The sequence below is a fragment of the Phaenicophaeus curvirostris genome, chromosome 25 (genome assembly GCF_032191515.1).
Source record: "Phaenicophaeus curvirostris isolate KB17595 chromosome 25, BPBGC_Pcur_1.0, whole genome shotgun sequence".
Classification (NCBI taxonomy): domain Eukaryota; kingdom Metazoa; phylum Chordata; class Aves; order Cuculiformes; family Cuculidae; genus Phaenicophaeus; species Phaenicophaeus curvirostris.
In genome coordinates, this window is record NC_091416.1 from 2,692,807 (window position 1) to 2,720,036 (window position 27,230).

Genomic DNA, 27,230 nt, shown 5'->3' on the forward strand with positions numbered 1-27,230 from the left:
GCAAGTGCTCAGTCTTGGTGTGCCCACAGCCTTACTGGGAAAGGTTTTCCACTGTTTCCAGTGGCTCTTTGAGTGGGGATGGAGGGGAGAAAACATCTCGAAGGGAGCGCGGATGCTGAATTTCAGAGCACCACTTTCCCTGGGTAACTGCTCCAGCCGTCCTTCCATTTCCAGCGAGCCACTGTAATTTGTAAACATTAATAACCATTATTACTATTAGAAAGGGAAGAAAGCAAGTAGCCCTGTAACTAATTACTTGAAGTGTTTTCAATGAGCCACAGTTCAACTCCTTTATAAAATCCCCTGCTGCGCAGACCAGATTGTCATTATGATCGGATCTTTCCTCAGACCTATTAATTTTGCCCGGAATAGCAGCCGAACAGATGCAGGGAGAAGGCTCCTCTGATTAACATAATTCTTTTCAAAGCCCGTTTCATCCCTGAAGGCCAGTGCCAGCTCCTCCGTCCTCTCCCAGGGTTCCTCCCAGCCGGAGAGCGCAGGCGCCGGTGGGAGCTCGTGGATGACGTCCCTGCTTGGAGACGAAGCCTCTGCAGGGTGTGAGACTTTATTCCAAACTCAATGGGAACAACCAGCCCCAGCTCCGCGTTCTCCTTCTTCTGCGGCCAGATGGACATTTGGGATGAGCCACGATGTCCAGTTTGTAGCCAGGAGGTGAAAGTTTAAGAAATTCCCTAAACTCACTCTTTGTTCTCTATTATTTAACTTTTCGCCTTCTGATTCCCCTGCAGCTTCCTCTCCCTTTTTTTACCTCTCTTTCCTCTTCTCTCCCCTCACCCTGATGATGACGAAGGTTTTTTCTCTCCCGTGCAGCCAAAATCCCATTATGGGATGAAATATATTTCCATCCCCATGCAGGCGCCCACGTGCCATTTAAATGAAGCTTTTTAACTGAACGTTGCGGTGGCATTTCACATGGGGGAAATTGCTCCAGTATTTACTGCTATTAAATTAATTTCTCAGTAGAGGATTTTAGACTCTTGTAATTCATGAGGATATTTTAGGTCCTGTTTACTGTCTGGTGCTTAAAAAAATTGTCTCGAGCATTTGTTTGCCGAATATAACGCTGTTATTACATTAGCCCTCTCTCGCAGGAGAGACAGGGGTTCATTAATGTTGATGTGGAGCTTATTATATCGCCGAGCTCTCCAAGCAGTGGGTAATTTTTCATAACATATGTGTGGCGATATCCCAGAACATAAGGATGAGTGGGAAACGCTTGTAGCCTGGCACCCAGACACACTCTGGAAGGCTGCGGCTCTGGTAGCATCGAGGGGAGATGTTTTAATCCTCTGTGATATCGGTAGAGATATAGATACTTACATTGATTACATGAATAATCTCCCAAGTTACAGGGGACAGGACGAGAGGGAATGGCCTCAAGCTCCACCAGGAGAGGTTCAGGCTGGACATTAGGAAAGAGATTTTCACAGAAAGGGTCATTGGGCACTGGCAGAGGCTGCCCAGGGAGGGGGTTGAGTCACCTTCCCTGGAGGGGTTTAAGGGACGGGTGGATGAGGCGCTGAGGGACATGGTTTAGTGATTGATAGGAATGGTCGGACTCGATGATCCAGTGGGTCTTTTCCAACCCGATGATTCTATGATTCTATGAATATAGATATAGCTTATATAGATACAGATCATATAAATATAGTTCTAGTGCCCATCTGAAGCAGAAACACCTCCACGTCCAGGCAGAGGACTCCAAAGGATGGAGCTCAAAAGTGGAAATTTCTATTTTTCTCAAAGAACAGATAGGAAAAAGCTGAAAGAGACACAGCCTGAGGAGGGATGGGGCGGGGGAAGGAAGAAAGTGCTTCATTTGAAATGTTATGAGTATCTTTTAGTTCCTAATGCCTTCCCCTCCAAATGGCTGCATTTCTGCAGCGGAAATTGGCAGCAATCAGGCTCACAAGTGTTGGGAAGAGATTTACTTGGACAGATGAAAGAAAACCATTTTCTTCTAAATGCCTGTGCCCAGAGCAAGATAATCTGGCTTTCTCTGCCTATGCAGACGGCCGGAGCTGTGCACGCAGCTCCTTTGCTTATAAAATATAGCTGTGTGGGCAGGGGAGCCGCCGCGCTCAGCAGCGATGGAGGGGACGACGCGAGAGTGAAACGCTCCCGCCAGGTTCCTTCCTCCGAGCCAGCGTTTAGCGCAGGGTTTTTGATCAACAAAATGCTGCTATTTGTGACTCCGTTCTCGTTTTGAAGTTGAAATGTGAGGAGGCAGGGAGGGGAGCTCTGAAAGGCTGTGAAGATCCAACCAGCCGGACTTCTCAAAGCAAAGCTGGTAATTATTACCCCCCCTGAGAAAAGAGTTTTTCTCCCAGCCCCATCACAGCCACGCCGCATCCTTCAGATGAAAGCCCCATGTTTTCGCTCCCTCCTTTTAACACCTCGTTTGGTTTCGGCTCCGTTGTTCCTAAATGAACAAACGGTTTATCTGCGATGCCCAAAATAACTGAACAACCCCACCAGCAGCAGCTGGGCTGACATCACTGCGGAGCCGTCCCTGACACGGTCCCTACCAGCTGCCTCTCCTGCCACACACACTCTGATGCTGCCGTCGAGCAGGAGCTCATCCCCTTTTTTTCCAGGCAGTTCAGTGGTTCCAGACGGCAAAAATTCAGTGTATTCCAACTTTTGAAATAGAAATAATAAAACAAATGGTACCAAGTAGCAGATGTTGCAAAATGTAATTACCAGCTAATCGGTTTCTGGACAGTTTGGGTTTATATCCCCTCTCTCTGCGTAAAATAGATGCCTGGCTGAGCGGCAGAGCTTGCAGAAAGCTGGTGGAGGTGGCAGAAAGAGCACAGGCATATGGGGAGCTGATCCCAGGGATGGGTGGGTGTCTCTGAGCAGTGGAAGCACTTTGAGGGGTGAGACTGGCACAGACAAATGTGGAAAATGAGACCTGGTAGCTTCATCCTCCCCATAATCCATACTGATCTTCAATCTTCCGCTGTCTCGAAATGAACTGTGTGATGGATTGGAGGGGAGCGGAGCGAGCAGCGTTCGGAGAGGCTTGGCAAGCTGCTACCTCTGTTTGCTGTGAGGCTGAGGGGCGTGATCTGGGATTACTCCTTATTAAACATATATGTGCTCCATGTTTACATTTGCAAGAGGTTCGCGGATGCTTGAAGCGCTCCGTGTTTGGTTTCCTTTGTTCAAACTCTTTTTAGAAAGCCTAGAGGGAGCAGGCTGAAACGCAGCATTGGGTATGAGAGCAGGGAACCCACCGCGGGGGTGCTCAGACAGATCCCTCGTGTTCGTCGATCGGGATGTTGGAACGAGCCATCACAAAGCTGGGGAAGGGGCTGGAGAGCAGGCCTGATGAGGAGCGGCTGAGAGAGCTGGGGGTGTTTAGCCTGGAGAAGAGGAGGCTGAGGGGAGACCTCATTGCTCTCTACAACTACCTGAAAGGAGGTTGTGGAGAGGAGGGAGCTGGGCTCTTCTCCCAAGTGACAGGGGACAGGGTGAGAGGGAATGGCCTCAAGCTCCACCAGGGGAGGTTCAGGCTGGACATTAGGAAAAAATTCTTCACAGAAAGGGTGATAGGTCCCTGGCAGAGGCTGCCCAGGGAGGGGGTTGAGTCCCCTTCCCTGGAGGGGTTTAAGGGACAAGTGGACGAGGTGCTGAGGGACATGGTTTAGTGATTGATGGGAATGGTTGGACTCGATGATCCGGTGGGTCTCTTCCAACCCAGTTAATTCTATGATTCTATGATCAGTTTTCCCGTCCCTCCTGTCTCCCCCAAGAGAAGGACCGCGTCTGTAACTCTGCCAGCAGCAGGCGAGGTGGGGGGATCAGGAATGTGCATTCCTGTTCTCAGAAAATGATATTTTTCAGAACAAACAGCGCCCTGGGTTTGTTTCCATTCACTTTGGCATTCTGGGTTTATCTCCCCTCCCCGTGTTCAGAAGAGAGCAGAAGGCTTTCAAGTAGCATTTCAATTAAGATTTAAACTGGAGAGATGCAAGTTAGATCAGAGCGGAGCCTGATCTCAGCAACTCCCCTCCGCTCCCCGTTTGATATTCAGAAATGTCGCGGTTTGTACTTGTGCATCGTCGATGCGGCTCATGAACGATTGCAGCCCTGTGAACATTACCCAGGGAGATCTGAAGGGAAAGTGCTTGTTTTCCTCCAGAAACCTCCCCCTGCTGCCCAAAAGGAGCCGTGGGAGGGGGGGGCGATGGCTTGAGAACAGAAACTGGGCCGTGAAATCCATCATTTGGGTCTGGAATTACATCGCTTTATAGTTACAGATAACTTTATAGGGTGAGCTGTCATGCTGTGATAATATATCTATAATCTCTTTTTTTTTTCCAGTTGTTATGGGTCTGGGGAAATGTGCCTTCTCGCCCGTGTGGTACCTCGCAGGAGGGGCTGTTCAGTGCCCAGGGCCCCTTGGTACCATCAGAATACAAAGGATAAATAACAGTAAACACCCAGAGCTCCATCTGATGCCTTTCCAACCCACTCCTGCCTGTGAATATATCAATTATACATGAATGTTGTCCCTTAGCAAGCCCTGAACGTATGATAAATTCTACAAGATCCACACCTGGAGGCACAAGTTGCTCTTTTCTTTGGAGTCACCTTTCGGGGGCACTCGCTGCAGAGAGAGAGGCTGCTCTAAATTCACACGGGGATGAGCACACCCATGCGCTGAGTACACGGGGTTGTCCAGGTGTCTCTGAGACTCACAAAAAGTTGTCTTCATTTCTTCTCTGACTGAAAATTCTCACCCTGCAGGGGACAGGACGAGAGGGAATGGCCTCAAGCTCTGCTGGGGGAGGGTCAGGCTGAACATTAGGAAAAAATATTTCATGGAAAGGGTCATTGGGCACTGGCAGAGGCTGCCCAGGGAGGGGGTTGAGTCACCTTCCCTGGAGGGGTTTAAGGGATGGGTGGACGAGGTGCTGAGGGACATGGGTTAGATAGGAAGGGTTGGGACTCGATGATCCGGTGGGTCTCTTCCAACCTGGTTATTCTGTGATTCTGTGATTCTGTGAATTGTTTGCAGCAGAGCACTTGCCATCGCAGCTGCTTTGCTCACAAATCTTACCCAGCACGCAGGGACAAAGCCCATCGCACTGCACCAGCCCAAGCCCTAATCCCCTGCACCTTTTCCGCTGGCCTCTGCAGGGTGGTTTTTTTTAATAAAGGCAGCAGGGAAACCCTTTGTGAGTCTGTCTGTCCTGGGGGAGCAGTGCGAGAAGTCTGCAGCCGGCTTACCTGGGACTTTCTGTTCTGCAGATGATGTGTCTTGGGGGAGAAGATGAATGTGCAGCGCTGCACTTAGATAGGAATTAATCTGTGTGGCACCATTTATCTCAGGGGGACCATCTGAAAGCAGCGTTTAGCAGGGAGCGCTGCCGTCCGGGGCTGCTTCCCCTGGGACAAATATAAATACGTCGTACGGCTCTTATCTGGGTTTTAGGGGGATAGGTCAGCTGGAGGGGCAAGGAGGATGGGAGGTATTCTGCTTGGTGTCTGGGGTGGCAGCTCTTTAGAGGGATGCTGTGAAACATCTTCTCGTGTGCTGTGTATATCGCACTTATTCAGTGATTTGAGGTCTGTGTCCTCCCCAGTGCACCCTTGGCTGTGACAAGTCAGGTCCCACACTTGGGGCACAACAACCCTGAGCAGCTCCAGACTAGGAGAAGTCTGGCTGGAAAACTGCCTGGAGGAGAGGGACCTGGGGGTGTTGGTTGACAGCAACTGAGCATGAGCCAGCAGTGGCCCAGGGGGCCAAGAAGGCCAAAGGCATCTTGGCTTGGATCAGACACAGCGTGACCAGCAGGTCCAGGGAGGTTCTTCTCCCTCTGGACTCGGCACTGGTGAGACCGCTCCTCGAATCCTGTGTTCAGTTCTGGGCCCTTCACCACGAGAAGGATGTTGAGGCTCTGGAGCGAGTCCAGAGAAGAGCAACGAAGCTGGGGAAGGGGCTGGAGAACAAGAGGAGTGGCTGAGAGAGCTGGGGGTGTTTAGCCTGGAGAAGAGGAGGCTGAGGGGAGACCTCATTGCTCTCTCCAACTACCTGAGAGGAGGTTGTGGAGAGGAGGGAGCTGGGCTCTTCTCCCAAGGGACAGGGGACAGGACGAGAGGGAATGGCCTCAAGCTCCACCAGGGGAGGTTCAGGCTGGACATTAGGAGAAAATATTTCATGGAAAGGGTCATTGGGCACTGGCAGAGGCTGCCCAGGGAGGGGGTTGGGTCCCCTTCCCTGGAGGGGTTTAAGGGACGGGTGGACGAGGTGCTGAGGGACATGGTTTAGTGATTGATGGGAATGGTTGGACTCGATGATCCAGTGGGTCTCTTCCAACCTGGTGATTCTATGATTCTATGAATCGCCCCCGAGCAGAGAAAGGATGAGGATCAAAGGGCTCCTCACCAGCTCATTTCCCCTTAGCGACTGCTAGGCGATGGAGGTGAAGCCGGCAGAGACTTTTCCCAGTGGTGAGTGGGCACTGGCACACTTGGCTCCTCTCTTTCATGCCACGGCACTGGTGTCTGATGATCCTCTTCACCTTTCGGAGGTGGAATCCACTCTGCAGAAAGAACAGCAGAACTAATAGCAGGTTCCAAGCTGTGTTTCGTTGGCACAAAAGTATCTTCTTCCTGCAAACTGAAGGAGGAGTTGATCCAAACACCCACCCAGAGACCACAAGGAACTGGTGTGAAGTGATCTCTCTTCCTGAAAAACACTAATAACTATAGAGGTATGACGCAGGTTATCATCCAGGAATACTCAGGGTCCTTTCCGCAAGGTGGCTTCACCTTTCTGCTTTGAACTCCACCCCTCCTTGAGGAATAACATCTCACTCATCATCCCACCACAGGTCTCTTTGGACAGCATCCTGCTTGTGCGGGGGCTTCCCTGTTCTCCTTTGCTGCTTAGAAGGTAACAGTGAAGCTTTCTTTTCATCTATTAGAGTCTTGGATGTGAGCTGCCTAGCATGCTCCAGCTTGAAGTCTCTTTTAAGGACACCTAAAAGCTGGATGGTTTGCCCTTACGCACACACCGACGTCTCTACCTTTGCTGTCTTTTTTTCTCACCATCTCCACAGAAACATAAAGTCCACCTCATTTCTGGCACAGGAAAAATGAGGAGCATTGCAAAAATCAATGTTCAGGAGGAGGGCTGAGGGGGAGGATGATGCTCGCGGGTTCTGAAAGGTTATTTTAGCTAAAGACAAGAAAAGGATGCTCTGTTAAAAGAGTGGCTTTTGTGGAGTCCACCTAATCCTTGTGGCGTTTCTTAATTTAATTGCAGAAGCCTCCAAAAAGGGTGTTTCTCTGGTCATGACAGTCAATTCCAGTTTTACCCACTTTAATAGCACAGCCAAAAGATTCGCTGCCGTCCACTCTACCCTGGTGAGAAAATCTGAGGGATGTGCATTTGCTCTGTGCTGTAGGTGTCTCTGTGGAAGGAGCAATGACCTCAGCTTGGAGGGATCACTTTTTCTTTAGGGCATCCTAAAGGATCGCTCCCTTTGGCTTAAGGGTAAGGGAAAGTTGACAGAGGATCCTCGCCAGGAGATGTTCCCGTAAGCCACCCTCTGAAAAGCCAGACCGTTCAGATATTTACTTGAAGCAATTAAAAGTCTCAATAACTGGAAAAACCTAGTTAGAGTATCCTTTGTTAGTGCTTTCACATGGATTGATGCGAGAGGCTGGAGAAGTCCATCCCTGGGCTGTGAATAAAGGCTTGCTCGGGCTCGGTGCGAGGCGGTGGCTCAGCCACTCTTACAGACTCATAATGGTCTCATTTGAATTTTATCAGCACAATATAAATTTAATAGTTTCACTAGAATGTGCTATTCAGGTTGTCATAACACAGGGATGTTTGGGAAGGCTTCAGAGGTGGTTTAATTAGCAAAGTTAGTTGGGAGTGCATTTTGCATTATCTTCCTCCTTTTCTCTCTACTAATGCTCTATAATTTATGTCAGCCGAGAAGCGCGTGAGCTTTGCTGCACATAATAAACAGGGGGTTCAAAGCCAGCGGTGAGCTCGGCTTCAAAGGACACAGGGAAGAGGTCGCCGGCAGGCACTTTATTAGCTGTCATTTTCTGTACCGCCCCGAGAAAGCAAATAAATAAGGGCGAGCATCCCCGTGTTCCGCAGCGCCAGCGGCCTGTGGGCACAGGCAGCTTGTCCTGCCCCGTGGAGCCAAGCTGGGAACCACCGCTCAACGGGAGGAGGCAGAAATGCATCATAGAATCATAGAATCACCAGGTTGGAAAAGACCCACCAGATCATAGAGTCCAACCATTCCCATCAATCACTAACCCATGTCCCTCAGCGGCTCGTCCACCCGTCCGTTAAACCCCTCCAGGGAAGGTGACTCAACCCCCTCCCTGGGCAGCCTCTGCCAGGGACCAATGACCCTTTCCATGAAATTTTTTTTCCTAATGTCCATCCTGAACCTCCCCTGGTGGAGCTTGAGGCCATTCCCTCTGGTCCTGTCCCTTGGGAGAAGAGCCCAGCTCCCTCCTCTCCACAACCTCCTTTCAGGGAGTTGGAGAGAGCAATGAGGTCTCCCCTCAGCCTCCTCTTCTCCAGGCTAAACACCCCCAGCTCTCTCAGCTGCTCCTCATCAGGCCTGTTCTCCAGCCCCCTCACCAGCTTTATCGCTCCTATGGACTCACTCCAGAGCTTCAAAGGATGCTTGGAGGGGGCTCGTGGTGCTGAGTGAAGCTGGATTTCCAAGGGTAGCTCTTGAGTGCTTCCTGGGCAGGGGAAGTGCTGCTAAGGGCTTTATTTGTGTCTTTTTTTTGCAGCCAAGCCCTCTTGTGCGCTGGCTCGGGCTTTCCATCTGTCTTTCTGTCTCGCATCCCAGGAACTCAACGCGCTGCTACCCGTCTGGCTGAAAGCCCAGGGCAGACGAGGGGAAAGGTTCCTTTGACTGGCCTGGATCGGAGCCAGAGGCGGGAGTGGGATTAAGACATCGGCTGGCTCCCTGGCTGGCCTGGGCGATGCCCATCACCAGCAGCGCTCTCCTGCTCAAAGCCATCCTGGCTTCTCCTCCTGCCAGCGCCGCATCCATCAGAGAAAGCAAAAATCCACGCAGTGGCCGTGCTGCAGAGAGCACGCACGCCTGCCTTTCTTTGGACTTTCTTTGGACTTTCTTTGGAGTAGGGGTTATCAGTGTTCAAGTGTTCCACCAAAGCCGCCTGCTCCTAACATGAATAATAACAAGGGATGAGGTTTTTGCCGCAGTGGTGGGCAAAAAAAAAAAAAATCAGATTAACTTTCCCACTCCTTTTCTTTCTTTGCCTGCATCTCAGAGTGAGAAATACAATTGATTACAGTCCTATCAAATTAGTACCGCGGCTCAGGCTTTAAGTGGTCAATTATGATCAGCAGCGGAATGCTGGGACGGCTCGTTAGCTCACAGTGCTTTGTTTCCACCGATGCTTCCCTGCGGGGCCAGCTCCGAACCGCGTGTGTGGCAGTGGGGAGCGCCCAGGAGGTGCTGGCCGCACGCTGGGGCTGAGCCCCTCAACCCTTTCCCTACCCCCAGCTCCCTCTGGGTTTTGCTTTGGATTTTGTGGCTGCTCCCGTGTTGTTCTGTCCGGCTGTGGGAAATCTCTTGGGGTGTCCGAGGTGCTCCACAGAGGGGATAGAGCCGATTTCTGTGCTGGGCAGGGCTCAGCCTGGCTGCAAATCAGACAAGCGCTTGGGATTGCACGGGGAACGCGTCGGGAAAGCGGGGCAGCAGGGGGATGCTGAGCTGGGCTCTTGGGCCAGCTCGAGTGAACTGAATTTCATAGAATCATAGAATCACCAGGTTGGAAGAGACCCACCGGATCATCGAGTCCAACCATTCCCATCAATCACTAACCCATGTCCCTCAGCACCTCGTCCACCCGTCCCTTAAACCCCTCCAAGGAAGGTTTAAGTCCCTTAAACCCCTCCAGAAGCTGCTCCCTGGGCAGCCTCTCCCAGTAGTGCCCAATGACCCTTTCTGTGAAATATTTTTTCCTAATGTTCAGCCTAAACCTCCTCTGGTGGAGCTTGAGCTTTGTGCCAGACTCAATGGGTTCCAGTGGATTCATTTCTACCAGGGACTTTGGGGAATGAAATACGCCTGGATTGAAAGAGGAGAAAATATTCCCACCAAACTATTCAGGACTTTCCCCCCCTGCCGCTCTGCTTTCATGCCCATCGCTTCGTCTGCCAGCTGGTTCCCATGAAAAGCTCCCTTGGAGCTGCTCCTCTGTGCTCCGCTCACCCCTCTCCAATGGAAAAGTCTCTCGGAACAATGCAAAGCTAAAAGCTCCATTTATTTTTCCGTGCGCTCTGGCCCCTGTTAGTAAAAGCAGAATTAGAAAAAGTTATATCCTTAAGGAAAATGGTTCTGCTCCCTGTGCTAACAAGAGTGAGTCACGTTTGATGAGGCTGTTGTTTGACTGTCAGTCAGACCCGGTGCGCGTCACGCGTGGCTCACGCACGACCTGTGCCGATGCCACCTCTTCTTTGTGGGAACCTGCCACCCTCCTGGCTTCCATCCCTGCCCAAAATTAAATAAATAAACCCTCCCGGTTCTGAAGGGCACATCTTAAAGATTGCAGAGAGACGTTTAGTTATGTAGAAATAAAATATGAATTTTAATGCGAGGCATTAACATGAGCTCTTTTAGGAATAACTACAGGACTTTATGATGAACGTATTAGAACGCTGCTTCCACACAGGTGCCTGCCAGTCTTCATAAATCAGCTCCAACAAGTTAATTCTTCATAAAGGAGGATGAATTTGAATCCCAGGGATGGATGAATGGGTGCATCATAAAAGAGGCAGCATAACTTAGAGCACTCGGGTCCCAGCAGGCGGGAGGAGAACGGCAGCATTGGACAGTGCAGAGGCAAATAAGAGTTTCAGGGGACATTCTTTAAAGCCCAGCAAAAAGCAGTCGCTTGCAAGGACTCCCCTCACCTGGTGCTCATATCGCGATGGCTTCCAGAGGTGCCCAGGCTGGCTTGGTGCCTTTAGAGGCACCAGGGATGCTCCGTGCCCCAGCAGGGCAGCCAGCCCCGAGAGGCAGCGTTTTGCTTGCCATCTGAAGGTTTGTGTCAGTTCAGATCATGGGCATGGAGTGATGCCACTTTGCATGCTCTTGCCTGTTGATTTTCATCACTGAGAGCCTCCCGGGGAAGAGAGCGCAGGGGACGCTTCCCTCGCCAAGCCTGTTTAAACGCCAGCTGAGATGTTTCCCCTTGCACAGAGCCTGTCGCTGAGCCAAGCTGCCTTTTATTTGTTGTTGATTTTATTGATGGTATTGACTCCTTCATGGGGCACTTTGGGGACGTTCGCATGGTAGCGTGTGCAGGTGCTACAAATTGCTCGATGTTACCCGGTGTTTAACTCACGCTCAGCACCGTTGAGAGAGGCACATTTTTATTAAGAAGCCGTTGGAGCGGTTGCTTTTGTTTTTATGATAAAATATATAATGCAGTCACCACTGCTGCCTTCCCACTGTGGCTACCAGCTACAGCAAAATAATGATGTGCCATATAAACGCTTCTGGGATGGGAACAGCGCACGGAGTCATTGCAAAGAGCCTCCTGAGCTGGGAAGTGGCATCAGAAGACATGGGGACAAGCTGGGGGAGCTCAGCACGTCACTACTGGGTCACAAGAGTGGGGCTGCTGTTGTGTGGTTATTCCAAATTTCTGCAAGAAAGGCTTGAATCTCGCAGGAATTCATAATTGAGAGAGGTGTCATTGCAGAATGGTAATTACGAGGAGCGAAGAAGGTCACCTGAAGACTTTTGAGGTCTGCAAATAGAGTCGCTGAGCCAAGAGTGCGGTCTCTGCAGTCGCTCTCCTCATCGGCTCAGCCGCAGCGAGGCGGGCTGCGCATCCGCCGATGCTGGACAAGCTGCACCAGAGCAGCGACATCTGGCCACCAGAAAGATGATGGAGAACAGGGAAGGATTCGCTTGGAGCAGAGAGGGAATAAGGTGCAGATCACTGGTTGCAACCTCTCCCTAAGGCATTTCTCCAGGTCCTTGCTGCCCCTGCCACTCGCCTCCTCCACGCAGCAATAAGTGTTTTGACCAGAGATTTTATAGATTGAGCTCTGGAAATGTGATGTTAACACAGCAACACACTAAAACACCATGAATATTTCAACATGTGGGTGAGGACAGGGAGAACACGCTTGCATTCTTTCTTTCCCCCCTGTAAATAGAACAGGATCGCTTGTTTTCTATTCCAAGACTCACCGCCTGCCCGAGACAGTAATATTTTAAAGTTGATTGGATCTTAAAATGTAAGAGGTCCCCAGTGGCCCGACTTTAGCTGGCATTATCAGCTCAGCCATTGTCTTACGGAGCAATCTCCTCTCCAACCCTCCTGTGCTCCCTCATCCTTTAAAAACGCGGAGCCTGGAAGCGGCTGGGTTCTCGCAGGCTAAGGCTGCACGGTGATGGTGAGGAATGAAGATGAATATCTTCATGCCTCTGACCTTGGCAGCAGCCAGCCTTGTCCTTGGGACTGGGAGCACCTCCGGAGGGTTCTGTTTGCTTTTCTTTATCCACCAGGGACGGGTTGACAGTGCCATCCTTCAAGGTGAAAAATACTTGGAAGGGAAAGAGCTGGAGGAGCGTGACGGTGGGGGAAAGTCCATGAGCAAACGTGGGGCAGGCTGGGGTGTTAAAAGCAGTCGGTACGCAGGGGATGCTGGCAGAACACTGTTATCCTTGCAGGGATGCGTGTTGTAGGGACTCATAGAATTGTAGAATCACCAGGTTGGGAAAGAACAGCACCAGAACCAAGGTGCATCACCAGTGAGCACCACGAGGTCCTGCAGCATCATCAGCATCCTACCCATAAGCAGGAGACCGTCCTTCCAGCAGTCTCTAAATGGCTTGTGGCGCTGTGCGAGACAGTGATCTCGCCATCAGGATAGATTAAAACCCGGTTGTGATGTCAGGAGGATGAAGGAGAGGATCCAGAGCAGGACCTGCTGTGGAGCTTGGCCCAAGAAAGATGTTTTCGGGCAGAGCAACAGCTTTAGGAGAGAGAACTTGGCGTCTCCTTGCTGTAATTAACTGGGTTTTGCGCAGTGGAATTGTAAGGGCAGTTTCCAGAAGGCAGGAAAAAACAAGTATGGGCTCATCTGAGTCTCTGTGCTGAAAAATGACTGGGAAAAGGGAAGGAAATGGGGGTGAGGATTGGCTAAGGGAGTGCTCGCCTTCCCTGCAGCTCCCAGAGGAGAGGGAGTCTTGACAGAAGACAAGAGGAAAAGGCACAATTATACCTAGTGGTTAGAAATGGGAATTGGACAAATTCAGGCAAGAAATATGGGACAAATTCTTAGCAGCAGGGTCATAAAACATGAGAAGGGTTTACCTAGGGATGGCAGCGCAGCTTCTTCAAGTCTCTAAATCAACACCAGGTAGCCCCACCATCTCCAGGCACAGAGCTGTGCTGAAGGCTGCTTTCTTCTGTGCTAAGTTAACTCTGCTCTTAATTAGCCACTTTTTTAATTATTTTTTTTTAATAAAAAAAATGTTAAGTCATAACAGTTGATTGGCCTTTGCAGTGAATTTTCCCTTTGATATTCACCTGAGCTCCGTGAAACCAGGACTGTGTGTCTGCAGGTTTTATTACCAGCTTTAAATAATTCTTCCAAAATACCCTCTCGTACGAAATGAGACCAGTACTTATGTGCCTGTGGTATCCAGGAGACTGGCAGAAATTGTGCTCGGCGTGATTATCCAAAGCAGTTGTCATGTTATTCTCCTGGCTAATGGTATATAATTATGTATTAAGGCTCTCTCCAGGTAGAGCATCGCGGGGCAATTAGAGCACACAGCAGACGACACGACGAAGACCCCGGGCCAAGTGACTCTGTCCCTCTGGAAAGGGAAATAATTGTCCCAAAACATATTGTTTGTGTTTTCACTGCCACAAATTAAAGCGGGTCCGTTAGAGAGAGCTCATTTTCTAGAAAAAACCTTGTCTGAACAAGGTCCTCTGTCGGCTCCAGCTCTGCCATCGCCGAGCTGAGTGGAGGAGCCCACGCTAGCAGGGAAAATCTCATCTGCGTTTGCATCATTGTGCTGGGAACCCCAAGTGGGTTGAACCCCCAGCCAGCCCCACTTTTCTGATGGGCAACGGGGCCACGTGGGACATCGGTGCAGCCAGGCTGCGTCCTTTCTCCTTGGTGCCTCTATCGACCCCACGGGCTGTGGAGCCGGTGGTTGAGTCCCCTTCCCTGGAGGGGTTTAAGGGACAGGTGGACGAGGTGCTGAGGGACATGGGTTAGTGATTGATGGGAATGGTTGGACTCGATGATCCGGTGGGTGATTCTATGATTCTATGAGGGGGATACGTTCCCCTCAGCTTTTCCACTGATGTTCCGAGGGGGTGGTTTGATGAGTCCTAGTTGGTCTACTCGTATTATTGACGATTAAAAAAGTAGTCAGACCTCTCAAAAGCTGCCTGTGATATTTGACTGGGTGGGTTCTCCTAAGTGTGAGGTGCAAATCGGATTATATGTGAAGCGCGTTTCCTCGGAGGCTGTGGCTGCAGAGCTAGAGCCTTGGCTTCTTGGCAGGTACCTCCCACCTGGGTATTGTATCCAGGTGTTTAAATTCCCATGGGATACACTGCTGGGGAAAGCTGGGAATGCTGGAGATGTCCCCTCGCTGGGAGTGTGCTGGTGGCTCTGGGAAGGCAGGAGCAGAGAGGAGCCTGTCAGCTCCCCAGGGTGCTCTGAGGTGCCACCAGTGCCCGGGCAATCTTCTGAAAGGGCTCGCAGACCAGATATATCATTCAAAACACGCACTGCCACCCTAGATATGGGCCAGAGGGGCAGAGGGGAAAGTGCCAAACGTATGTTGTCGATCGCATGGGAATCAAAGCAGAGAAATTCTCACTTTCTCCACTGCCACGTGCCACAGTCCCAGGCACAGGCAGACACCCACATGGCACCAGGATGCAGCTGGGGCTCTTCTCTTTTGCAAACAAGGAACAAAACACCCTTCATTCCTGCAGGAGATTCTCATTCTGTTTGGAAGCAATGGGATTATACCTGGAAAGATAATATGTACCTCTAGTACCTCCCTTTGGCCACCTCCCTACGTGCGCCTTCTTAAAACAACCTCTCAAGGGAAAGCTGTGGTCTCTGAGCCGTGTTCCCATCCTGACTTTCCTTCCCTCTCCCTCCACCCGCTGCTGTGCAGCTCTGTGTATTTGGGAGACACCACAAGACCAACTGCAGCAACAGCAGCGACGCTGTCGGGAGGCAAAGAAGGATGCGACAGGTTGGAGAACTTGGGGAGCAATGTGAAGGGGCTGGAGAACAGGCCTGATGAGGAGCGGCTGAGAGAGCTGGGGGTGTTTAGCCTGGAGAAGAGGAGGCTGAGGGGAGACCTCATTGCTCTCTCCAACTCCCTGAAAGGAGGTTGTGGAGAGGAGGGAGCTGGGCTCTTCTCCCAAGGGACAGGGGACAGGACGAGAGGGAATGGCCTCAAGCTCCACCAGGGGAGGTTCAGGAATAAATTTTTCAAGGAAAAGGTCATTGGTCCCTGGCAGAGGCTGCCCAGGGAGGGGGTTGAGTCACCTTCCCTGGAGGGGTTTACGGGACGGGTGGACGAAGTGCTGAGGGACATGGGTTAGTGATTGATGGGAATGGTTGGACTCGATGATCCGGTGGGTCTTTTCCAACCTGGTGATTCTATGATTCTGTGAGTGGGTGTGAACCACTGGCGTCAACAGCAGTCAAAGCCAGGGAGCCTTCCACCAGCTTGGCTTCCTTTGGGTATCAACACAGACGTTTCCCCTCTTGAAAAAGGCTTTGGGACCCTCTTTGCAAGCGAGCTGGTGTCTGGGACCCCCCTGCCAGGAGCGCTGGCACAGCTCGGCTGGGCACAGCCCGAACCCCGAGCCCCTGGAAGGGATTCGCGTGCGAGGAGTGCTCAGCCCCGGGAGCCGCCACGCACGTAGCTCTCACCTACCCGTGCGCGTCGGAGAGCGCTTAATTGGGCCCACAGCAATCACAGCCCATTGTTTCCCCAACAAACGATGTCAGCGCGAAGTTGCGACTCGCCACAAGCCATCCCCAAAGGGAGCTCCTGTCTGGCTCGCGCGGCACGGATTAAACCCGGCAATCAAAGCCTTCATCATGCGATTCTTCTCCCCCGAGCTGCCAGGAGGCTGGCAGCCAGCTCCCTCGCATCCCCGCGCGGGCTGGCTTTGCTTGTGTGACAGTGCTGGGAACCGAAAGCCTTTTTTCCCGTCGTTGTCAGAAGGAGTTTTATTCCGACTGAAGGGAACAATGCGAACAGGCACCGCGGAGCGCTGGCTGCCGATGAAAAGTTTCGCTGAACCGACAGAGCTTCGCTTCAAAGGGGTCTGTGAAGAGATTCCGCTTTAATTATGGAGAGGAAAATGCCGTGTAACCTAACTAATGGACACACACAAACGGAGAGATGCACACGCATCCCCTAACACCTGCGGAGCACGGGAGCGCCGCAGAGAAATAAGCAGCATCCTGGTGGTGCCGCGGTCCAGGCAGCTCGCAGGCTGCTGCACTGAAGTCACGTTGCAGCCACAGGGAAACACAACCCGGTTTTATTTTTAACTTGGCTTTCTAGAGTGAAAGAAGAAGGAATATCTCGCGGTGGAAGAAGCAGATGAGGACTCCGGAGATCTCTGCTCGGTTCTTGGCTCCACCACAAATTCCCCAGGCGACCTTAAGCAGGTCACTCATCTCTCTGCGCTTCATTTCCCTTCTGCAAAGTTTGGAGAGCACAATCCTCCCTCTGGCCTGCTCTGCCTGGGGCGGGAGCACACGTTTATTCTATTTATTCTGTTCTATTTTATTATGGGGTTGGCAGAGGGCAGGAGGAGAACAGTGGCCAGGGGAGGCAGATATTGCAGGGCGGCTTCTCCGCTTGCGCCATCCCGCAGGCTGCACATTTATTTCAGGGTTACAAGGAGGAAAGGTTTTCTTTTTAACTCGGTAAAATATTACACGGGATTAAAGCAGATGTAGGATGCTGGTACTTCTTGCAGCCTGGTTCGTGCAGACAATCCCTTTTGTTGTTCCCTCGCCTTTATCTACCGGTCTGTCTGTTCGCTCTGCAAACATTGGCTTTCCAGAAGAGAGTCTTATCCATGTCGAACGCTGCCTCAGCGCAAGATGCTGTTAGAAGTGCTGGGTGAGGTTTTATCCCGAGATGCGCTGTTGCCAGCCCCAGGGAGGGATCACATCCCTCGAGTGGGGGCACCGCGGCCCCCAGGGTGCTTAGAAGTTGCTGGGATTTGTGTCCTCAGGATCTTTGGAGAGAACATCTGCAATGGGTAAACAAAATCTCACTGAGATTTTGATTAAGGAAAAGGACTGGGGGTTCTACATGGTTTCTTGAGGGTTTTTTTTCCAGTGGCATCGCTTTATCACAGCAGTCAGATTTATTTGGTTGATAAAATGCAACCCAAACTCTCTATGAAATGAGCCAAATAGCTTTAATTCTGTCCTTTTGCATGCAAGTAGGGTTCGGGGTCCGCTGTTCAAAAACATCGCTCTCCTTCAGGAGGGACATAACCCCTCTTTAAGCAGTGAAGTGGAGATAAAGAGGGGCTGGGGCTCTCAGCTGCTCTCTGCTGATCTCGGAGCTCCCCCACTGGCACAGCCCCCGTGATGCAACTGGGGTGGGGGTCCCCAAGTCCTGGTCCCAGCCTGGGCTTTGCCATCCTTCGCCGTCCTTCACTTTCCTTCGCCTTCCTTCCCCCTCCCACCAGACACCAGCTGGCTGAGCCACCATCACCAGCATTTGTGGCACCACAGGGGTACCAGGCGGTGCAGGAGAGCATCCTTCATCCCAGAGGATGGGAGGAAAGGTCTGGGGGGCTGAGGAAGGCATGTGGCTCTCCCCAGGCTTCCTGGGAAAGGGGATATCCATGATGAGCCACTCAAGCTCCGTCCTAGGGCAGCAAGGGGTTTTCTTGTGAATATTTATTCTGGGGGGTAAATAAGGGCTGCCTGGCTCCCCAGCTGATTGTTTTCCCATTGTCATGTCTGGCTGATCACACAGATTTATCCCCTTTCTCCGCTGCGGGTGCTGGGAGCGGATCTCATGCTCCCACCTCTCCCACCCTGTGCCACTTGGCACTTGACTGGCAGCCAGCGCCCCGCACGTAGCCCCGAGCCCCCAGCTCCCCCGGCACAGCCCATAAAACATTGCTCCAGCACCCAGCAATTTACAGCCATTTGGTTCTCATCCATCACGCCGGAGCTGGTTGGGAGAAGCCGCCCGGCCCGCCGTGAGCGCAGGGTCCTTTACGCCAGCAGGAGCCTCCATCCCCACCACTTGGGATGCTTTTCCTCACCCGCGTTTTGCTCTTTGCCTTTCTTTTCCCTCTTCCCAGGCTATTCCGCTCTCTCCTCCGCTGCCCTGGGAAGGGTGAGGGTTTTCCCAGCCCAGGTGGCTGAAGCGGCGCGCAAGTTTCTGACAAGTTGTGTTTTATCGAGTGTGCGCCGGATAATTTTGCACGTCCTTGTTTTGTCATTTAGGGCACTTAAAGTGTCACGGAGATTTCACTACCCTAAAAGCTTATCTGTCAGCATCAGTGAGTTATTCCAGTAAAAGGGTATCATCAACAGCAGCAGGAGGAGAAAAAAGAAGACAAGTCTGAAGGTTTTCTATTCCGGGCTGCTTGCAGCCGACCTTGAGCGTGTACAGTTGCACCCCACGGCCTCACAGCATCCCTGTTGTCCCCTGCATCCCCTCAGCATCCCTGCTGTCCCCTGCATTCTCGTAGCATGCCCACCGTCCCCTGCATCCCCGAAGCATCCCCGCATCCCCACAGCATTCCCACCACCCTCTGCATCCCCTCAGCATCCCCACCACCCCCCGCATCCCCACAGCATCCACGCATCCCCACAGCATCCTCACTGTCCCCCACATCCCCGCAGCATCCCCACCATCCCCTGCATCCCCGCAGCATCCCCACTATCCCCTGCATACCTGCAGCATCCCTGCATCCCCACAGCATACCTGCCATCCCGCACGGCCTCGCAGCATCCCCACTGTCCCCCACATCCCCACAGCATCCCCACCATCCCCTGCATCCCCGCAGCATCCCCTGCATCCCCACAGCATCCTCACTGTCCCCCACATTCCCTCAGCATCCCCGCCATCCCCTGCATCCCCACAGCATCCCCACCATCCTCTGCATCCCTGCAGCATCCCTGCATCCCCACCATACCCTGCATCCCCGCAGCATCCCCACCATCCTCTGCATCCCCATAGCATCTCCACCATCCTCTGCATCCCCGCAGCATCCCTGCATCCCCTGCATCCCCACAGCATCCTCACTGTCCCCCGTATTCCCACAGCATCGCTGCTGTCCCCTGCATCCCCGCAGCATCCCCCCCATCCCCAGCTCTGTCTAAGTGGACTCAAGGGGTTCAGCTTAGGGGGTTGCTGTTTCCTCACCTGCCTTCCTAAGGGTGGTGTCTGCCGGTGGTGAGGGCTGCAGAGGTGCCACAGCTCTTTTGGAGGATTGTGGATGAGGCCGGGTCTTTGAATTATAGAATCACAGAATCAGAGAATCACCAGGTTGGAAAAGACCCACCAGATCATCGAGTCCAACCATTCCTATCAAACACTAAACCATGTCCCTCAGAGCCTCGTCCACCCGTCCCTTAAATACCTCGTGTTGGGAAAGGAGCTTCCATATGGAAAAGCCACCAGCCTGGTGGAGCCTGGAGCTGCAGGGACTCTTGTTGTTAAGAGCCAACAGAAATCAAACTCGCCTTGAGCAGTAAACAGGTTTTAATGTGCTATTAACTGTCTTTATGCGACTTTCTATCCAAGGAGGGGGATTTTTTTAGTGGGATCACTGCAGCTCCGAGCTGTGCTGGAAACCTCCTGGAGGATCTGGAGCGAGTCGACAACTGTTCCAGTTTGTGGGGAGGGTTTGTTTTTTTTTTGCCAGATATAAATAATTAGAGCTTGATAGAGCGTGGGGAAAACTGTTGACTTATCACTGGAAGAGGGAAGCACAAAATATTTCCAAACAAAGTGGGTTATGTAGGGGTAAACACCCTCCTCCACTGGAGCTGTGGGAGATCCTGGGGTCCTGCAGCTATTTTGGGGTCACCAGAGTCCTTTTCTCTGCTTGATGGGACAATACTTCTGCTGTGCCTTTCAGTGCTGCCAAGGGTGGATGTTCCCAACCAGAGCAATTGCACATTCAGGGCAAGAAGGGCTTCCAAACCTGGACAGAATGAGCGATGCGTTTTTTTAACTTGCTTTAGGATTGTATCAGTAATCCATGGTCACATTATTAATTTAGTATTAAAGGACTAGGAGCCTCTCAGCAAATTCCTATTTCAAATAAATAATTACTGGAGCCAAGATAATTTATTAAATTAAATTGAAAAACCCAGCACACTTTATATTTGCCTTGCAGTGATTTTTTTTTTTTTTTTTTTTTAACTACCATGTCCAAAATACTGTGGGTTTGACATCGCCGTACCCAGAGGCTGGAATGCAGAGTTCTAGCAGGACCCAGAGCCCACAGCCTGGGTACCACATTGCTGGGTGAGGTCCCAGTTCTGCTTTTCACGCCTCCAGGCAAGGAGGCAGATGCAGTGCTCTGAATTTGTTCAAAAGCAAATGCACACAAGTCCTTATCGGTCTCTGCACCCCAGGTACCTTGGCAGAAGGCAGAAAGCAAAGGGATGCGCCGCACAGGATGTTGTTTGCATCCCATTTGCCTTTTGAAGACAGGAGAGGGGAGATGAAAAGGAGGAAGGGTGGTTTGATCAAGCTTCTCTGCGAAGCGCTGGGCTTCATCCTCTGCGTACAGCGCGACCGAGCAGGAGGGCCGGGACCACGTGTGGTCGTACCCAAACTCATCCCACAATTTCGCTTATTCCAGAATAATCTAACACTATCACAGGTGCTGGGATGGGTGTGGAGAGCAGGACAGCCTGGAAAGCTTTCCTCTGGTAGGAGTTTTTAATGCAAGGGCTGGTTGTACCTCGTTTGTTGGTCATTTCCAAGCGAGGCCAGTGTAATTCTTCATAAAACGCTTTGATTAAATAAATAATGAGGCTGCAAGCGCCTAATGTTATTTGACTGGTCAAAACCCCTGCGAGCATCAGTGCGGTATTGATCGAGCTTTCAGAGCGGCTCACACGGCATTAAACTCGTGCCAGTACCCCCGGGCAAGGGAAGGGTGCAGAGCTCGGGGTATCCGCATCCTTTCCACATCTTTTCCTCCTCCCCAGTTTCCACACAACTTGTGTGGGAGAAAGCTCCGCTTCCAGCCCGAACGGCACGCCGGCTTTGGTGGGTTTTATCTGCACTTTGCCAAGACGCGTGACAAATTTGTACTAAATCAGAACCTCAAACGATGCCAGCGCATAAAAAACAGGAAAGCTATTGCATAATACAGGAAAAAAAAATGAGATAAAAAATCCTTCACACAGCGCAGTTACTTCAGAAGCAAGAACAAACAATATTTAAAAATGTATAAACACAGATGGCGTATTTTCCTTAAAAAAAAAATGTTTCAAGAAAAATAAAAGCCTCTTAAAAAGGAATAAAATATGAAAAGGAGAAATGGGTCAGAGGGGAGAAGTCAAAGGGAGGGTGGAAAGCGAACAAAATGGAAATCAAAGATCAAGTGGGTTCTGCTGCACGTGGCCGTGGGCTGGGTCCAGGCAGCTCCCTGAAAGGAGGGCATTTAAAGTTGCCTGCTTATACAGGAATGAGTGACAAAGGAGAGACACTTCTAAACGAGCCATTTATTTGCACCTCTCTCCAGAACCAGTCGCCCCCATGGCTAGAAGAGCAGGCAGTCAAATAATAGTAATGACTGAGAGGCCTTGGAGGGTCATCGTTATTGATACTCATAATAAAAATGAATCAGGGAGATGTACATCCTGTGTGCTGGTTTTGATCCTCTAGTTTTTAGACTGGTGGCTCTTCTCTCTGGGACATCTGAGGAGGCAAAACCCCAGCAGTGAAAAGAAGGCGCTGAAAGCACCACCGGGACCTTCCCCTGTGGGAATTGGGGATGTCTGGGGTGGGTTTGTCCTTTGTTCTCTACTACCCTGCAACAGGGTGAAGGGTGCACAGGCTCCCCGTGCATCACATTGTGCCAGCGCCCTGAGCTCCGCTCAGCACTCCAGACCCTGCCCCACCAAGATTTGCTTTAGCAAGGAGTCAGTGCTCATAAAAGCGAAGCTGCTGCACTGAGGTGAATCCCAGAGCGGCAAAGAGCAGGGATGCAGACCCAGAAGGATTCAATTACGCAGACAGGTTGTACCACCTCTCAACAGAACCGTTTTTATTGTGTAGCGAAAGTCGGCATCTAAAACCGGATGAAGAGGAGAATCGAACAGCGCCTTAACTGCTACGCGCAAAGACGCTGCCATGGCTTGAGACAGAAAAGAAGCAGAAACTTGGGCTTCCATCTGTGTTCTAACAGCTGTTAAGAAACAAGGAAACTGAAGGGTGCGGCTTCAGGAGAGACTGGCAAACAGAAAAGAACAGTAGACACATCCAGGACGTGCCACAGGATGGCGTGGCAGGACAAGGAATCAACTGGCAGATTTCTCACTCTCTCCATTCTCTATTAGTTTCCTTTTCTTCTCATCCGTTTTCCTCTTGAAGATGCTGTCTCTGTAGAACTGGAGCTCTTTGATGCTTTCCCTGATGTCGTCAAGCGCTCTGAAAGAGAATTAAGGAGGGTTTCAAAACATTTGCACGCATCTTCGGCCACATCTAATGCTTCCGAAAAAATCCTGGCTGTAAGGAATCAAACTCAGACACGCACGGATTGCACATCTGTCAGGAAGGAAATCAACCCTCAGGTGCGTGGATTGAGACTTGTACGATAGTCACTCCTTCTGGTTCTGTACCCAAGCCTCCTCTCCAGCCCACACGACCACGTCAGAGTGGAGAAAAAGGTCAGCAACTCCTTTTCCCTGGCGTTTAGGACAGATGTAGGTGCTGTTTGGTACTTGGGATTACAAAAACCCCACCGCAGGAGCTCCAACACACAGGTAAAAGTAGAAACCTCACCTGTGAGAAGCCGCCTTCTTTGGTGCAAACTCGTATTCTTCTGGATACCAGCGTCTGTAAGGGGAAAACAGGAAACTGGGATTCACTGGGAAAAGGATTTCACGTTCACTGGCACCCGGAGAGGCCACAGTCAGTCACCACGCTGCAACCTCTAGCACAGCCACACATGGAATCTTACACAGCTCCTGCTGTGCCTCCTCCTGAACGGAGCAGACGGAAGATGATGGTGGCTGCAGGCAGCCTCGAGCCTTGGTTTATAGAGCACAGGTTGGCGCCACTTCCCAGGCATCCCCAGATGATCTTTCACTGCTCAACAGGGGGAACTTTACCTGCAAAGTTCTTTGACAGTGCTGACGTCAATGATCCGGTAATGGAGGTGCCTCATGAACTGAGGCATGTATTTGTCAAGGAACTTCTTATCTGCGTGAACAGAGTTACCTGCAAAGACACAAACCCAGATGTCTCTTCAAAGACATCATTACAAAGCTACCAGGAGCGATGTTGGAACGAGAAGCAGGCTAAAAGAACTGCGGAAAGATCACAGGGTATGAAAAGCTACTCGTGAGCAGCTCCTTTATCCCATTTTCTAGTAAATATGATTGTAAAGGTTTGTCAGATTTTCATTTCAGGATCACATGCGGTTTAAATACGTAATCCCTCTATTAATTCTTCAGCTACTCCTACAATATCTGTCTCACAGATAACTATCAAAGTGCTCTACAAGCATTTCTGCCAAGTCAGAAAAGGCACCCGTATTAATGTCCTTCTGCACAGGTCCCAAGACTGCATGTGAACACCCTGAACGTGGTTCCCAGCAGCAGGACACTCGGACAATTCATATTTGGTGTCTCACTCCTTGCTCACACTGTGGAAAAGGCACCATCAGGTTTGCTGTTCGGATTTACAGTCACAGGCTGCTCTCAGCCAGGTTCTAACCCACCCACCCCGGTTATAACTGCACACGGAAACGGTAACACCCAACGGAACCAAAGCTTCTCACAGCGACGTGCAGTATTTGCATCAAGGAATCTGCAGGACAGGTAATGCCAAAAGAAAGGAGGCACTTTACCTGCAAGAGGACAGAGCCCTGGGGGTGTCTGTTGCCGCACAAAGGACAGGAACTCATACTCCGCTTGCTGCAGTGAGATTTTACTCTCCTTCACGGCCTTTGTAAGGCCAGACTGCAAAAGAAAAGAGCCATCAGCATCGATCAGACACATAAAAGACACCTCCAGGAATGCCAAGGTCAGTGCTGCACCAACCGTTTGCTCCCCAGTGTGCCCAGAAGCCCTTCCTTTCACCCCAAAGGGGCAGCCCCTGCCTTATTCCCTCGAGTGCCTCCACAAGCGGGCCCAGCTCTCCCCCAGAAAGGGAAAATCAAATCAAGGAAAAGTGATCGGAGAACAGCAAAACAATGCTAGCCTGCCCGCGGCTCCTGTTTTCCTCTTGGTTCTTTCCAGGGGTTCTTCTCCACTACCAAGGCACTGGACAAGCCTGTTGCACATCAGGATGCACGCGGTCCAGCAGAACATTCCATTTCTCCCGGCTTACCAAGAGGCATTCGCCTCCCCAGCACACAGAGAAACAATCAGAATCCTGGCCGAATCTTTATCAAGATTCCTATATATCAGCGAAGTTCCTTCCTTCTTTTTCATTCCCAACAGTTAAATGTCAAACCTGCTCCAAGTGTTCCCAGTGATTTATTTCCATCTGGCTACACTATATATTTCCACGACTGCTACTTGACAGATCCAAGTGGTGGTTAAAAAATTCATTATGTGGCTGCATTTGCATCTATATTCTAATTGCTTCTCTTTTCTTAGTCAATTAAAAATAAGTAGCTCCTCAGGAACAGCGATAACGTATGCTACCATCTTCAACTTGCTTGTGAACTAAAGCCGAGTTTGAGCCCTCAAACAGAGACAGGGAAAAGCACCCATCACGGTAAATTAATATTCATTTTCCAAACTCTTACTAATCCTTCCTGGAGAGAGTGAGATGCCGACAGGGGGAGAAGAGGAGGGGTTATGGGTGTCTTAAAACTTCAGCCCTTAATTGAAAACTAACTTGAATTTCAATTCATAATCAGGGATTGGAAAATCCATTTGCTTTCTTGCTGCTGGCAAGGGGGACGCTTTCATTGCTGGCTGAAAGAACTGGAAATAATCTCTTGCTGTGAAAGTTAAGCTTTGGGAGGGGAAAAAAGCACATGGGGCTTGCAGCACTGCAGGGCACAGGCAATAAAAACCCGGTGTTCACACTAAATTGGCCTCTTTAATTCTCCAAATATCTGAATTTGCAGCAACCTATTTGCATCTTGTCAGCTGCAAACTATTCTACACCGATCTTGTTCCTGTTCTGAGTTGGGACTTCAGGCCACGTCTCCCCCTTCTCCATCGGAACTGTGCTTGGAATTATTTTATGTGACAGGGACCAGGTTTCAGCAGGAGGAGCCATCAGAGGAGTCCACCCAGCCATGGCCAACAGCTCAGCCAGCAGACCATGCCCAGCTTCTCCTGCTGAGCTTCTGTTTTCATAGAGGACTTTTTCGAGGACCGTGCTGCAACTAATAATTCTGATTTATATGTTATCCTCATTGCAGAAAGAAAATATGTGGTGCAACAGCTCTAGACGGGTTACCTTGCCGTGATGCTCCTTGCACCACTCGGACATGCTGTCCAGCAGCTCATCAGGCTGGTTGATAATCAGGTTCGGACCCTGTTCGGAAGAGAAAAAACATAAAAATAATGAAAAGAAGCTCAGTACCAAGCAGAGTTGCAGCCTTCAGCGGCAGCGCTACCACACACCATGAGCATTAGGGTTGCACAAGTGCTGTGTGGGGCGCACAGGGGATGGGAAAGGTCCCACAGGTGTCCCCAGAGTCCTGAGCGGGCACAGAGGTAACCATGGTCTGAAGCGAGTCCAGAGAAGAGCAACGAAGCTGGTGAAGGGGCTGGAGAACAAGTCTTACGAGAAGCGGCAGAGAGAGCTGGGGGTGTTCAGCCTGGAGAAGAGGAGGCTGAGGAGAGACCTCACTGCTCTCTATAACTACCTGAAAGGAGGTTGTGGAGAGGAGGGAGCTGGGCTCTTCTCCCAAGGGACAGGGGACAGGACAAGAGGGAATGGCCTCAAGCTCCACCTGGGGAGGTTTAGGCTGGACATTAGGAAAAACTTCTTCACAGAAAGGGTGATTGGTCACTGGCAGAGGCTGCCCAGGGAGGGGGTTGAGTCACCTTCCCTGGAGGGGTTTAAGGGATGGGTGGATGAGGTGCTGGGGGACACGGTTTAGTGTTTGATAGGAATGGTTGGACTCGATGATCTGATGGGTCTCTTCCAACCTGGTTATTCTATGATTCTATGGTGGAGCAGGGGCTGCTCTAAGGAGGGGGACTGGTGCCCATCGGTGATTCATTCCAGCTGCTCTGGGAAACAGGAAGCCTGATTGGGCAGTGCCCTGGGCAGGCAGGGGTAGAGAGAGCAGGTAAATAGGGCCGGGCTGGGCAGGCAAAGGCAGAAGGGACGTGAGGGCAGGACCGAGCAGGTAAGGGCCCGAGGGGACGGGCAGGGCAGGGCAGGGCCGGGGCGCAGGGGGACGGGAGGCCAGGCGGGGCAGGCAGGGCCCGAGGGGCCGGGAGGGACCCGGGGCAGCTCCCCGGGCGGGGCGGGGCAGGAGCGGGCCCGGGCAGAACCCGAGGGCGCGGGGGCTGACCTCGGCCAGCACGTTGAGGTCGCAGTCGGTAATGAGACACGCCATCTCCAGGATCTGGTCCTTCTCCACGTCCAGGCCCGTCATCTGCCACAGAGCGGCCCCGTCAGCGCGGCCCCCGGCCGCTGCGCCCCCTCCCGCCCTGCCTCCCCCGGTCCCGGCCCGTCCCGCACCTCCAGGTCCACCCAGACCATGCGCTGCCCCATCCCGCCGCCCGCCATGGCCGCCGCCCGCCGCCGGCCCCGCCACAGCCGCCCGCCGCAGCCCCGCAGGCGGCCCAGCCCAGCGCGGCTGCCGCCCAGCATCGCCGCCAGGCCGCAAAGCGCCGCCGCCGCCGCTGAACTACAGCTCCCGGCGGCCCTCGCGCGGCGAGGCGATGGGAATTGTAGGCGCGGCGGGCGCGGCGGATGCTGGGAGCTGTAGTCCCACGTGGCGCGGGG

The 27,230-nt window shown here is 51.7% G+C and overlaps 2 protein-coding genes across 2 annotated transcripts in view; both read right to left on the minus strand.

The window, feature by feature from the left end:
• The window catches only part of CENATAC (centrosomal AT-AC splicing factor), a 365,184-nt gene that overhangs the window by 65,375 nt on the left and 272,579 nt on the right, over positions 1–27,230 (minus strand). The gene's annotated exons all lie outside the window — the stretch shown is intronic.
• On the minus strand, positions 22,321–27,119 carry REXO2 (RNA exonuclease 2). Its single transcript, XM_069876655.1, has 7 exons — positions 26,964–27,119; positions 26,794–26,877; positions 25,725–25,802; positions 24,154–24,265; positions 23,414–23,522; positions 23,085–23,138; positions 22,321–22,730 (listed from the first exon to the last, which is right to left on the minus strand). The coding sequence occupies exons 1-7, from the start codon at positions 27,093–27,095 to the stop codon at positions 22,601–22,603; spliced, it is 699 nt and encodes a 232-aa protein (XP_069732756.1). The 5' UTR covers positions 27,096–27,119; the 3' UTR covers positions 22,321–22,600.